Source organism: Populus nigra, chromosome 1, assembly GCF_951802175.1.
Source record: "Populus nigra chromosome 1, ddPopNigr1.1, whole genome shotgun sequence".
In the NCBI taxonomy this organism is placed as follows: Eukaryota; Viridiplantae; Streptophyta; class Magnoliopsida; order Malpighiales; family Salicaceae; genus Populus; species Populus nigra.
In genome coordinates, this window is record NC_084852.1 from 16,523,788 (window position 1) to 16,539,159 (window position 15,372).

General features: G+C 31.6%; 1 protein-coding gene across 2 annotated transcripts; it reads right to left on the bottom strand.

Annotated features, from left to right (window-relative positions):
- Positions 1-1,484: 1,484 nt before the first annotated feature.
- Positions 1,485-6,487, bottom strand: LOC133688577 (plastoglobule-localized metallopeptidase 48, chloroplastic). Of its 2 annotated transcripts, XM_062108101.1 has the most exons (9): positions 6,105-6,485; positions 5,958-6,015; positions 5,487-5,554; positions 3,834-4,013; positions 3,428-3,524; positions 2,650-2,759; positions 2,418-2,551; positions 2,168-2,334; positions 1,485-1,834 (listed from the first exon to the last, which is right to left on the bottom strand). In XM_062108101.1, the coding sequence occupies exons 1-8, from the start codon at positions 6,324-6,326 to the stop codon at positions 2,199-2,201; spliced, it is 1,005 nt and encodes a 334-aa protein (XP_061964085.1). In that variant the 5' UTR covers positions 6,327-6,485; the 3' UTR covers positions 1,485-1,834; positions 2,168-2,198. The 2 variants fall into 2 exon arrangements, 1 of the variants encoding a protein (XP_061964085.1); XR_009841176.1 differs by lacking the exon at positions 1,485-1,834 and having other exon boundaries at positions 2,176-2,334; positions 2,418-2,553; positions 6,105-6,487.
- Positions 6,488-15,372: the final 8,885 nt, after the last annotated feature.

The following is a 15,372-nucleotide window of genomic DNA, read 5'->3' on the forward strand; positions in this document are numbered from 1 at the left end:
ACTGAACCCAAAGATGTTGGGTATAGCAATTCACAAAACTCATATATACTTGGAATTAACGTGTAGCTAAACCTAAGATTGTTGGGTCTTGAAGCAAGCCAAACTCATGTTATCCGAGCTTGGCATTCTATCAAGTCTAAATATATTGAGTTATCATCCTGTATTTGACCATTTTAAAAAATAAAATTTAAAAAATTCACTAACCCATCACATTAGATAAAACTAGAAAAGAGCTTGTTGATGTGGAACATATTACAAATATTTTTATAGACCAAATAGACAAAATAAAGCTTTCAAAAAAATATAGATGCGTCAAATATATAGTCCGACAAAAACAGTTATAGCTTTATATTTTATCGTTAAATTAGACTTGAATTTTGCTAGATTGTTCTACAAAACTAATTCATTTTAAATTTGAATTATGTTTTCTACATAGTTACATATTCTTTTGGGCAGGTTAGTTTTTATCTCTATATAAATAGTTAGTGAGTATTTCTTTCATCAAATTTTTGAACTACAATTTTTTCAGAAAATTTCAAATTTTTTTTTCTTTTTCATTCAAGCAATATATTGCATCTCCTACTCTGTTGTAGTTTCATTTTAAAAACTTATTTTGATTTAATTTGATAGTAATTAAGATAGATATAAATTAAAAAAAAAAATTAATAGTTTGATTTGAGGTGTGAAATCTTAATTGGACTATTGAAAGTTTTTGAAGAGAAAATTTTTATAGTAGAAAAACCTTTTATATCATAAATTATTAAATCAAAACTTTTCGTATTTTGGAATTGATTGTCCGCCCAGCCTACTGTGCTTAATATTTTCCTCCTGGAAAACATTCCATGTAGGAAGACACAAGGAACTTGAGAAACGAGTCATGCGCTCTTTTCTTTTAACGTTCCAGGTAGCCAGCTACAAAGGTCCTGCTCACAGTAATAGAGATATTTGAAGCTTTAAATCCTAATTGTAGAAAACTTGCATACTCCGGCCAGCATCCTCCATTTGATTCTTCGAAAAAGCCTTTTCATAGAACCCTATCATGCAGCTGCTATCTGATATATATTCCGGCTACCACAAATTCGATGAAGGATATGTGGTGAACATTTATGTGGTCTTGTGGTTGACAATGTGATTTTATGATCTACATATGGGATGAAATTAGAAATGAAGTGGATGTTTTGATTTTCATGTGTTCCTTTCAGCCATTCCAGGATTACTTAATGATGATCAAGCAATTTTCTAATTTAGAAGTTGACAGGCTTTTGTGACTGGGATCATTTCTTTTGAACCCTTCAAAAATTCAAATCAAAGCTATGTGTTTGATGCTTTTCTCACTCCTAAACTAGAAAGGATAGGTTGATTAGTTTTCTCAAAAGAACAGCTGCCTAACATGGATTAAGGGCTGATTTCCATACCATTTACAGTGAGTTCTTGTACAATGCAACAGAAGCCAAGCTATGCACAGGCTCTCATACCATGAAACATGAGCAAAGCAATGCATTATATTTATTGATACAAGCGTTGTGTATGCTATCTGAGTACTTCACATGTTGATAATATCCGTAATACAAGACCGTATTACTTAGTGTGTTCTATGAGAAAACAAACTAGGATAAATCTCAAAGCCCTTTTATATACATGGACAAGATTGGCAGACAACGAAGGCCATATATATAAATATATGATTCTAGTTACTGTCGATTTATAGTGCCACGAAAAATCAAGGTTCTTAGGAAGATTGCAAATGCTCATCAGATCCTCCATCTCCTGCACCCTTGTGCTTAGCCGTCGTTTTTTTCCAAAGATTACGAGTTAGCTATGAGAGAGAGGAAACCTGAACAAGCACCCAAAACAAAGCAAGTCAACCTGAAGGCAGCATGAATACTGTGCATGGAGTGTAGTGTGTCAGGCAAGATAAAACAGAAACGACCTAATTACAGCAACAGCATTAACATCCCACCCTGAAGTGCCATTTATCAGAAATGACTTAATTGTCTAGGTACTCCATTAACTTCTCCCATCATACAGCATCGCAATAAGTAATTTTAAGTTCATGACCAATTAAAAAGGATTCAATTTGAATCCCATGTGAAATCCAAGTTCCTACAAGTAAGAGGTTCAGGTGACTAAAGCAAAAATACATTGCACAGCGGTCATATAATCCTACCTCATCAATTTGTTCACATTTTGACCATCTTCTAAACATTCTGTGGAGTGGTTATCTGTATTGCACGTTTCAGAAGCTGCTGGTAGTCAAGACTTCTCGACCATTCATCAATTTCACGAGCTCGCAGAACAGGCAGAGGATGTGAGAGTTGTTTTGTTTGAGCATTTCTGTGGCACTAGCAAATCAGACAACTGCCAGGAAACTGGTAGGCGTAATTTTTGGTACTCAGTTCATATATGATACTGCTCACCTTATGTACAATCCCACTGAGCTTGAAGAAGCTCTATCATAAGAGCGCGCTTGTTCCAAGAATGCATCAACGTTTAGCTGATCAGCAATTGATGGGCTTCCCCCAGCTAATTTCATCAAAACAGAGATGACCACCTCTTGTAGGATAACAAGAAAAGGATAAGATAATCAAATCTATAAAAATACACCACAGTAATCAATTTATACAATTAAAAGGTTCCAGTTTTATATACCTTAGGGTCTTGGGCAACAAGAAGGGCTGCACGGTCACAAGTTAGCTCTGCTGCTCGGAGCCAACGGAATAATTGTTCTTCTAAATTCCGAGCTATCAACCAACCAATTCCTGTGAACAAAATAGGCGTTTCAGAACTCTATGAAGCATATTGTTAAGGAAGTAGACAATCTGAGAACTATCATGAATGAAACAACTTGATTACTAATATGTGCAGTCACAGACAAGATTTACCCCAATAAACCGAAGGTTCCAAACAAAGTTGTTGCTTTCAGACAGTAAAATTAACAAGGAAACTGGTATACGGGTATAACCCATCATTACCAATATACAAGGATTTTAAATATTAATTTTCGATATATGGATCTTTTAACTTTCAGTAAATAAAACTCCAAAAATAAATGGAAGAAATGTTTCAGTCAAAACCCTGTAGTTGTTGCACTTTTATATAACAAAAATTAGATGAAGCCATCATAAAGACCAACCCCATACTCCATTGAAATTATCTCAACTTGCTCAAATAACTCATCAAATATATGCCATTTTTTAAAAGGTCGATAAACAGTATACTAATTTGTTGTACAACTCGGAGTCTTGTAATTCATAATCAGTTAACCTGAATTTCTGCAAGATCTGTTTTTAAAAAAGACTGGTTAAGTTGTGAGTTCAGAGGCCGCAAATATTTTTCTCAGTATCCATGAAATGATTCTAATCAAAGAGGATATATATTGAAATTATAGATGTTACCTCAACAAACATCACAGAAAGAAAACACCTACCAGGGACAGTATAGGCTCCAAGTGTAAGAAAATTTGCAAACGTGAGCCATACTCCGTGATCGCATTTCAGATGACCCAACTCGTGAGCCAAGACAGCCTACTTTAAGTTAAATAGTCTAAAGTTAATAGCATCTCATCATTTGAAAGATAGTTCCATTATACAAGAAAAAATTTATATCTAGATATACCTGTGCATACAGATGTAAATGAAAAGAAAAAGGTTATAAGATAAATGACAGGGAGAAAAAAAAAGAAGCTAAAACTAAAGCCACAAACCATGCCATTCATGGATGCTGGTGAACCTTGCAGAGCCAATCAAGAAAACCATTCGTTCACAGGGAAGGACTCAAAATATGTCAACTGATAATCACAACATGCTTTTAAAGGTAAATGTACAAATCCAGACCTGCAACTCCTTTCTTGTTAGAAGCTCCACGAGGCTGGTATGCACAACAACAAATGGCTTTTGCCCACTTATGGCTAAAGTATATGCATTTGGTACAGGACTTTGCCGAACATATAGATCAGGGGCCTCCATGTTCAATATTTGCGCAGCCTCAGTCATCAATTGATGAAGTTCAGAAAGCTGATACAAAAGAAATTAGCATATGTAAGGCTATAAATTGCTACATATATCCTACATCCTTTTACAATATGCAGATAACGGGAAAATGCTGCGTATAGAGAGTCTATTTCAAATAGTGATATTTTATGCCAATTCAGCAATGACAACATGTTAAAATTGTTATGAAGTGAATTACAATGCATATCTTAGATGCATTGATGTATTAATCACCTATGATTCTCTTTCTGTAAATAAGAAAACAGCAGTCAACGCCCAAATGATGTGAATTACGATACAAAAAACACACACACACAAGGGAAAAGATGTTATAAGAGCTCCAAATGAACAAAACTTGGACAAAAGAGTAAGTCCACTAGATGCCAAATGTATCAGATACCAGCAGACTGCTTTATACGTATGTTCAATGTGAATATTTCTAACAATTATAGATATGTCCCTTTAGATGAATCTTTAACACTGTAAATGTTATTTTATTGACTTAGATTATTGAAGATCTTTTTACGATTGGTAAAATTTTTTTTGGCTAAGATAAAAGTTTATCAAAATTAGTTAGCGTTATCTTCTCTCTAATTATTTGATTAGTTTAGATTATTTAAAAGATAAGTTCAGATAAAATAGAAAAAGTTATCCGAAAATAACTTTATTAGTGTTCTTGTAAAACACGTTAGCAGTTTGTTACCAATTTTAACAGACTAGGAAACTTGGAAGACTATCTTTATCCTTATCACATAAGACATGTATATAAGGAAGGTTAAATCTGAATAAAAGAGAGCGATGTGTGCTTTAGAGGAGAGTTTCAAAACGTAAAAGTATCAATTACACTGAAGCAAGTGTGCCAACCAGCTAAGGAGTTTATATAGAGTTTCACAACACGTACTTTTGACACACGAGGAATGTATAGGAAATTCTAGAGGAGAATTAGTCCCTAAAGAGTTGGAAAGCCTGCAGATTTTTAAGGAGAGTTCCTGTGTGAACTATTAGCAACTGGAGGTTCCAGTTAGGATGACAACAATATAAAGATCATCAGATGTACTATCAAGCTATTGCGGTAAGAGACATAACATGGATCACTGTCTCGTCAAGTAAGGTAGTATAGATACAAAGGGTTGTGTTTAGAGATACTCATCTTGTAATCGTTTAAACTAGTGAAAAAATTGTCTATTCTAGGTTTGACTGACTTAGAAGGTTTATATATATATATATATTCTGAAAAGTTCTTCAAAAGGTTTTCACTTTGTAACCAAATACCTTGTACATTTAAGTTTTCTATATTCTTTACTTATTTGGTTACTAATCAGTGTTTGCAAAGTATTATAAGATCATATGTGGTAAATAGAAAAAAGGACTTTCAACAACTATTTTGAAAATAATCAACCTGCAGCAAATGACACTTTTAACGGAGTACCATGAGAAACTACAGCCACAAAAGATAGCCTACATAAATTCTAATGTTTGCTAGAGTCATACAATTACCTGATTTTTAGAAACAAGAACTGAAGTCCCAATATTTTCTAGAAGCATGATTTGCTCTGTCACAGACCCTGCAATTATGCATTCCAAGAAACAACTTAGAATATAACTCAAAGAAAACATTAGCCAAATCTTTCCACGCACGAGAAACCATGGTTATATCTAAAGAAGAGAAAAAAAAGAGAGGCTAGGTTTACATCATGGAATCGATGACAAATAACTTGTGCATAGCATATAACACAATCCCCTTTACTTCTGCTGAGCCATTAAATGAACATTTCAGAGAAATAGAGCTTGTATTTACCACAACTTTCCACTATACAAAAACCAAATACAAGCCCCAAATTTACAGAAATGCGAGTGTTAAATGCAAAATCAAAGTCAAATGAACAGTAGATAGTAAATTAAAGGGGGAAAAACAAAAGCACAAGTCAATAAATACACTAATCATACAAAAAGAAATTCTAATAGTACCTAATAGAACCTTCCCCAGTTCATTTAATCCTGGAATTGCCCTCAAAATCAGTGTATTCTGAAAGGGAAAAAAACCAAGAATTAGACGATTGCAAATAGAAAAAAGAGAAGGGGATTTCCAATATAAATAATCCAGTAAAAAGAAACCTGTTTATCAAGAGGGTGTCTAAAATCATCAGCATCAAGATTGCGAATAAAAAGAGAAGAAGCTCTACAAACAGAGACCCTGACTCTTTGATTCTTCTTTGCCAAACCAAATCCAACAGAACCTGAACGAAACCTCAAATCACTTGAACTGAAAGTAAGAGCAGCAGCATCTGGTCTCCTTCTATGAGCCAAAGATAGAGAAGACAGAGACACAGAAGCCATAGAAAGAGAAAGAGAGAAACAACACAAAATTCCAAGGGCTTGCTTTCTTTCTTGTTGGGTTGGAGTTGTAATTTTTTATGTTGTTAACTACAAAGAAAGATATTTGAGTTGTTTGATGCGTCTGTAATTTGGTGTCCACAGCCGTTTTTATGGTTAACAATGGCGCCACTCTGCTTTCTATTGACTCTCTGTGTGGGTCCTCGCAGTGGAAGTTTGAAAATGACATGAGGCTACTGATTTGCGGTTGAGGCTGGGATTCTGTTATTGGTTGGATCCAGTTTTTTTTTTTTTTTGTATTTAAATGATTTGTTTTTTTTTTTGTATTTAAATGATTTGTCCCTGTATATTATCATTCTATTTTTTTTTCTTTTTTAGTTTTTTAAATTTAAGAATTACTCCTATAAAAAATATGGACAAATGTCATGTAAATTAAAAAAAGTTATAAATCAATTAATATTAATTAAATATATTTATTAAAAAAATTAATATACCATAGTTCCATTAGTAATTTTATATCTCAAAAACATATTAATAAAACTTAAAGCATGTTTGGGAACGCGGTTCAACCCGTGTTCCTAAAAAAATTGAATTTTTTTGTTTTGTTAAAATTTAATATAATTTATATGTTTTGAATTGTTTTGATATGTTGATATCAAAAATAATTTTTAAAAAATAAAAAAATATCATTAGCATGCATTTTGACACGAAAAGTTATTTGAAAAACACCCGCAACCATACTACCAAACAAGCTATTAATCAAACACTACTTAGTACTTAGATTAGCCCCAAGCTTTATCATGGAAAAATGAAAAAAGTTTCTTTTTAATTTGTAAAAATAATGCATTTGATTACAAATTTTAATTTTCATGTTCTATCTATTTTTTTTTAAATATATATTTCATGTTCTTATTTTAAAGTCCCAAATGGCAGCTTTGCGTTTTCGTTGTTCCAAATTTATGTCTTCTTGATCCGAAGCCTCTTCTATTCATAAACTAAATCAATAATGCAACCATTAAATTCAGTAATACGATTTTATTAATGTTGAAGTTTTTCAATATTGCAGAGGTTTCTTATTTTAAAAACTAAATGCTACCAACAGTTTTAATATTATCCGGAAAAAAAATGAATATATTCGGTTGGGAAAATAGGTGAACGGATATCAATTTTAGTGTCATCTGGGATCAGATCCTAAATTATTTTCCGGATTCCTTTTAAGGTTATGAAAAATGAAATTTTTTTTTATAGAGATTAAAGATTAGGTTCGGCACACATATAAAGGCATAGGTCAAAAACAATTCTAATTGGTCAGTTAGCTGATTGTTTGGTGTTTTTTTAAAAAAAAATGATTTTTTTATGTTTTTTAATTGTTTTCTTGTGTTAATATCATAAATAAATTTTAAAAAATATTTTTTTTAATATATGTTTTTTAAAAAATAATTACTACTACAATACCAAACATAACCTTAATAATAATAATACTAATAATAAATTCACAGCTATAACTTCCCATAATAGTTGACACTTTTCATTGAGGTGGAGGATCACTTGAAATTAGTTTATCATTTAAGATAATATACTTAAACACATAATTAGGTTTCTTCACATCGATGTGTTGTTAATTATTTCACTTTATAATTATGTTTATTATATTAAAAAAATCACATTTTAAATATGATTTAATGATTTGAAAAAATTTAATTATTCATAATAATTCTATTAATTTGATTTATAATCTTAATGGATAGGTCCATATAATAATTTCTAGAGAAGCACTCTATTTTTTCATCCTATAATAATCAAAATAAAATGTAAAAAAGATGCTATACATATATTAGAGAGTAATATACACTTGACGTGCGTTATTCTATAAGTTAAATTATTATTTTTAATTTTAAAAAAATTAAAAAACATTAGGAAGTAAGAAATTTCAGGCGTACTGAGTGAAACTCTTTTAAAATATTGAGATAACAACATATTGAATAACAATTTTTTTCAAAACAGATATTGAGACAACGACACATTAGCTCAACTTAGACTAACCATAGTTAACCTACGAAATCTGTGATCCAGAACATGAGACCATAATGACCCCATGGAACCCAAAACGAAACACAATAGGGAGCTCAATTCTAATAAACCAAATATTAAAGGCTGAAAATGAAAAAAAAAACATTCAATTAATAAAAGGAAAAAAAAGCTATATTTAAGCCAAAAAAAATTCATAAAGTAAGCATAACATGCTTATATTTAAGCAATTGATTTAATTTGATTTAAAACCAAAATTTCTTTTAAAAAGAAGATAAATTTAACAAAGAGCAACAAAAACAAAACTTGAGATAACCCAAGTCATTTTAAAATTAGTGAAAAATCCTATAGAAAACTAATAAAAAAATAATAGAGTCTAATCTCTATCAAATGCTGAATGATGAAATTAAAAAAAAAGATATTATCTTAAAAAAAGAAAAAAGAATAAATGAACCTGGGTGAGACTCTAAAAACTAGTTAAGATTCACGGTGATCAAAATACTGCTAGTGACTCCAAACCTTTTTAACTGATAAAGGACAAGTATTTCTTATTTTTTCCACTCCACACCAAAAATCTTAATCTAGGAAGATGATTATTGTGATGTCACACACTTGTGATAAAATGATGACTCCACTAAGCTTTATTTTTTGTTTGATTGTTGTGTTTTATTTTAGTTGGTCTGTACATTTGTCATCAATATGCATTTTTATACGTATTGTTCAGGCATTTGTATATTGAAAATGGAATTATGCCTCACACATCACATGCTTTAATTTTTTAAAGCACACAAAAGCTTTTAGGTTAGATAAGGGATTAACAGTTTGCCCTATAACTATCAGTAAGGGTTCAAGCTCATGAAACAATCAAATCGAATTTGAGTGCCTGCTTGGTGATGGTAAATATACATGTCTTAACCATTTATTGCAACGCTCCCATTTTGTTCCTTATAATGACCATCATTGGATAGATCTGAGACTTTTTTTAGACTAAATAGAAAACTTACCCAAGTTTCACTTCATGACTAAAACCTATCTATACGTAAAAGTTCCCAAATACTTATATTACATTGAAAGACAACCCTGGCCATATAAAATCATGTATTGCAGGAATTTGGACTAAAATTATAACTTCCATAAAATACCAATCTTTTCAAGAATTTGGGCAATAATCTGAACTGGAATAATTAATTGATGGAAATTATCCAATAATCGATGTTAGAGGAATAACACAAATTACCATGATAAACCATATTGTGAATGACATAGAGAAACTGTTATTCATCATGGGATATGTGGATGGGACCCTATTTGAAAGACAATATGAGAGGATTGTATAAAGACTTTTAAATAGAGGTTCAAAGATACCGTTTCTAAGATAACTAGATTATTGTACTTGGAAAAGGTAGGACAATGTAACATAATTGATAGGGGATTCAAATGGAAAAGCATTGAAGCTAGAATAAAGAAAAACATAAAGAATGAAAAACTAGGAAATAAATGGTATAAAATAGTGGCCTTTGCTATATTTAGGCTAGAGTTGTTCCCATTCGAAACTAGAGTCACTAGTCTAAAAGCTGCAAATGCATTTTATAGAGTACGAGCATCATAAAATTAACTTTTCTGCTACAATTTTGGATGAAATCATGTTATCACTCAACCATTGTAGGACGTATAAGAGAGAAGCCATAAGATGATGTGTTTCAATGTTGCATTTATAAGTTATTAGTCACATCGAAACACTGAGAGATATTTTCAATAATAACTTTTGGTTGTTCGATCTTTGACCATTAAAGATTATTATAGATGAAGCTTGGAATAATTTATATAAGAAATCATGGGTGGAGAAATATACTACATTACCATAAAGCAACATCAAATGAAAAGCACTATAGATTAACGACATATCTTGCATAATGATTTATGGTAATAAAGAATAGGCCCCCTTGGAATAACTAGATACATTGATTATGCATTAGTATTAATAACAAGATAGCTTGGTGGAAACAATATGTGCTAAAAACTATGGATTTAACATATTTAACTGGATTATTTAGAAATCAGTCATCTCTAAAAGAGCTAGCCTTATTAGACAAGATTTGGGAAGGTGTTTTATGGTAAAATATAATATTAAAAAGAAAGCAGGGATGGATCTTCATTCAATAACAATTACACTATTTAGAGAAACAAGAGACTTTTTAGGGTGATTGAATCCGAGAATCCTAGAAACTCAAAATAAAAAAATATAGCATTCGCAATCAATTAAAGAATGACTGAAAAGAAAAAAAAGATTGTAAGAAAACAATTAGAGAAGTGAAAAATTGACCTTTGCAATAACAAATAGTAGCAACAGAACTTGGAAAAGCAATTAGAAGAAAAGGATAAAATGAGAAATTACCTGAATCATTAGTTAAAAGAAAAGGATGAATGACTAATAACCTTGATGAAAGATCCGAGGACAATAAATGAATGGTAGAAAAAGGTTAAGGTAGTCTAAAAAATAAGCAAAGGTATCCAAGATGAGTTGGGATTTTGAATAGCCAAGCATGATGAACTGGTCAACAAATATGTGCGAATAGAAAAAGAATTGGCCAAACTCAAGAGGTTAGCTAAAGATAAAATGGGTAATGACAAGGAAATAATAGATTCCTCAAAGAAAAAAAAAAGGGGACAACTTTAGAAAATAATTAGATACCAAGAAAGAAAAAATGATCAAAGTTCAAGGTATGCCATGCAAAATATAAAGAGGCAATCCCTATCCTTTTAAAACCTATTGACCCTTATAATTGGTCTCTTGACTCTATTCAAAACATTATGACTGATTCAATTTTATAAATAACCTTTTTTCCAAAATAATCCTTAAAAATTGAATTGACTTTTTTATTTTGGAAAAAATACAATGTTTGTTCAAAATAGTGTTTCAGATATTTTGTTCACAAGATAATAGATGGATTAATCTAGCAACTTACTCTCTGAGTTGACCAAACAAACTTGAACCCAAGGCATGAAAAATAAAAACATGTAGTTGTATGCATAATCATATATCTCTTGGGCCATATTTTAGTTGTGTATATAATCGTATATAGTTGGATCTGCTAGTCATCGATTCATAAAAACATAATCTTATATAAAAGTCTCAAACCATTACACTAGACAAGGATAAAATTTATCGGTTCTAATCAATTGCATTTGAAATGATTGAAAGGTCATCTTTATTGTCTTTTCAAGTTCTAAAAATATATCTCCTTGTGGTTTCTATTTGAGAATGAATAATCTTTCAAAAAAAAAAAAAACTCTAGCTAGGATCACACCCCACACTAGGAATAATTGAAAATTTCAAAATCAAGGGTCAATTATGACTAGGATTACACCCTATACTGGAGGGCAAAAAAAATTCAAGAATAAAAGGCTAGAAAACCTAAAAAACTTAAACACTGGGGGGGCATGCTTAAAGGAAAACAAAAACCAAATCAAGGTCAAAGAAAATAAGTATGCCCTGTCAAAGCAATCAAAAAGGGAAAATCAAAGAAATACTATGAAAAAAGATTGAAACACATAATGACAGTAATCTTAAGTCTTTAAAACCTTAAAACACCTTTTGAGCTTATGCATCTTTTTTTTCATAACCAAGAGCCATATAATGCTTTGCATGCCTTTAAAAGTTCTTTATGATCAAGCAAGCAAGCAAACAACCTAAACCGATAAATAATGCTCTCAAAATAAAAAGAACTTTTTCACAAGAATCATAACATCGCAAACAAGCTACTCGTTATTATATATTCTGATAAAATGCGTGCTAAAAAAGAAGATAAATTTTTCCCAAACAAAACCTTGAGTTTTTATTTGAGCCTCTTGCTTTGGAATCCATAAAAATAGAAAGTTACCTTACCATTTACGTTCACTAATTCCAATCTTGCCTACATAAAAAAATCAAATTATCTTTTTCTTAAAAATAAACCCTAGGGAGTTGCCAAAAAACAAAATAGCTAACATCAGATAAATTTCTGCTTTCAAAATAAAAGAGTCAAAATTTTAAGATATTTATTTAAACCATGGATAACCTGATTTTGAGCTGATATTTCCTTCTTATCTTGTCAATTTCAACCAAATACGCATGAAAGTTTCTTTTTAGTGTTAATGACATGTCTTGGGGTCACGATCGAATAAACACTTTCAAAATTAAATCGTCATGATTTCTTTGCAACAATTAAACTTGAATGGATATGATCCTTAAAATTTGTGATTTGATTGCAAAACAAGGAAGTGATTTTCAAATGAAAATGGCATTTATCGAGTTTGCAAAACCCTTAATGAAAATGATTATTAACACTTTTTATGAGATGTCATTGGAGAAATTAAACAGCGAAGGGGCAATGCTATAGACCTTATAAGGGGTAATGTATAATATCCATATTAGATGAAGGTAATGTTTCTCAAATACAATCTATGATAATGGATTACTTGATAAACTCCATCAGCAGTTAGAGTAACACTATATTTGGAGGGCATTTTCATGGCTAAAGTTCCAATTTATTTTGAAGGATGGTTATGATACCTTAAAAATGTTATAACATGAGCGAATTTTGATAAATGTTAAAAAGATGCACACATCTTGATGAATTGGGGACAACTTGCAACAATCATTAATAATAAATGATTTGATAAACTCCTTTAAAAAGTAAGAATGGTTAGATGAGCAGAGTTTTATTTATTATCTAAAGGTCTAGGCTACGTGTTAAAGAGACAATCAAACATATAAATCACATAAGCAAAACTCAAGTAGGTTGAAGAGTCAAAAGACCAAGAGAACTTATCTAAAAAATTACAAACTTCATCTATCAAGCAACAAAGAGATCATAAAGAAATGAGGGTTATATTTCAAAATGAGTAAAATGAATGCATAAATATCATAAAGATATTTTTTTGAATTTTTTAAGGAAGATTACTCAAAAGCAGCCAAAAAGGTTCAATAAACATGAACCATCAGAAATCCAGTTTAGAGATGACTAAAAGTCGATGGACAATCTAAAGAAAATCAGAAGATGAATCATCTCAGAAAATAAAGGCAAAATATCTATTAGGAAAAATTCGAAACACAATAAATCATCATCAATCATTCATGAAAAATCCTAAATATTTCTCACATCACGGGCAAGTCACTAGAACACAAACTATTCATAAACAAATCCTAGATATTTTTCAAACTATAAGCAGGTTACCCGATCACAAACCACAAGCAAGTTACCCGATAAAAAACCATGGGTAAATCACCTTATCAAGGACCATAGGCAAGTCACCCGATCATAAACCATAGGCAGGTCACCCGATTAGGAACCATATGCATGTTACCCGATCATCAATCATTAACATGTCACTCGATCATGGACCGCCGAAAAGTTATCCAATTACAAATAACAAGTAGGTCAACAAATCATGTACCACATGTAGGTCACCCGAACATAGACGAAACCTAAAAAATCCTAGATGCCTATGGGTATAGCAAGTTGTCAGACCCGTCATTCCCGGGCTCAGCTAGATGCTGAGCCTAGATGCCTGTGAGTCTGGTGAGTTGTCAAACCTATTGTTCTTAGGCACAACCCCAAACGTCCCTTGATGGATCATAGATATTTTATCCTAATGTGATAATAAATCAAAGATATTTTATCTTAATAGGACAAGCCAACATTTCCCTTGCAAGGAAGAGAAGGACCTGATGGGCTATAAATTGAGGAAATAAAGATGATCCCCTCAAGTTCAGTTTTTTCTCTTTGGTTACAAGGATTGATCAATCTTTGAAGTCTTTTTTCTTAAAAGTATAATCGATATCTCCTTGAACCAACACTAATTTAATAATCGAAGAGTCCCTAAATAAATAAAAAGGGATTTTTGCAGGTAACAACGATGATGTACCAATGTTTTCACCATGAAAGGGTAAGTTAGATTGCGAGAACCAAGATATTAATGACTTTATCCAAGGAATAGGCTTGACCTTTAAGCCCATGAGATAAAATTGGACTTCATCACTAGCTAAATAGCTTTCAATGTAGGGACAAAACCTCTTGTTTTTCAGTTTTTTTAAAGTGATTTCTTCTTTTAACATTCTTAATTAGCAAGCCTTTATAATGTATGCTTATTCCTAGATGTGTTGGGAAACTAAAAGGATCTACGTGAAGAGGGTTACAACTGTAAATAGGGAAAACCAAGCAGCCTTTAACCATCTTCAGGAGGAAAAAAACACTATAAAGGCTGAACTATGGAGCTTTAAGGTGGTTTATTCCAAAATGAAGGATCAAACATAAGTTTTGCTCTTAAATTGAGCTCTTGGGAGAAAGCACTTAAGGCCTCTTATAACCAAGTGGTTCCCTTGAGGGAGGAACTCCTTTAAATTACGGGCTCCCAAGTTAACTTATAGACTAAGTTTGTTGCCCCTCAAACTAGGCTCGCTACTTCCAAGAAAGAGAACTAGTGTCTCTAGGAAAAACTAGAGTTTTTAAGGGACTTCCCCTAGAAAAAGCTAGAGTCTTTTAAAAGATTCTCCTTAGAAACTTTAGGAGTTATTTAGGGGCTTGGTAGCTTTAACCAAGACTGTGAGAGATAGGATATTCTTGGCCATATCCAATTTGTAGTTCTTCAACCTTTCTAGTGGGATGTATATGGATTTTAGTGCAACCTTCCATCTAGCCCCAGTTTCGGACTTTATAAATGTCATCTTAATGAGGGTTGTTGTGGCTTAATGAGGGGAATATCCTGGTGAAGAGCATGAGCTAGATCCTTTTTATATACATTGCATTTTTATAACATAACTCTTTGTTCTTTTATTGATTTTTATGAATTTTAATCCCTATACAAAGTTCCTATTTGGGTCCAATGCCCACACTTAACAAAGCATTTATGGGTTCATCGCCCATACTTAATGAAGTATTTATAGGTTCAATATCCATACTTAATGAAGCATTTCTAGATCTAATTTCCATACTTAATAAAGCATTTATAGGTTCAAGCGGTGAAAGTTCTAACTTTTATC

Excerpts from the sequence above, each read along its gene's own strand:
- LOC133688577 (XM_062108101.1), bottom strand. The coding sequence starts at position 6,326 with ATGGCTTCTGTGTCTCTGTCTTCTCTATCTTTGGCTCATAGAAGGAGA. Across the intron at positions 5,555-5,957 it reads ACTGGGGAAGGTTCTATTAG|GGTCTGTGACAGAGCAAATC; the intron begins GTACTATTAGAA and ends GCATAATTGCAG. Across the intron at positions 2,760-3,427 it reads TGGAGCCTATACTGTCCCTG|GAATTGGTTGGTTGATAGCT; the intron begins GTAGGTGTTTTC and ends TTTTGTTCACAG.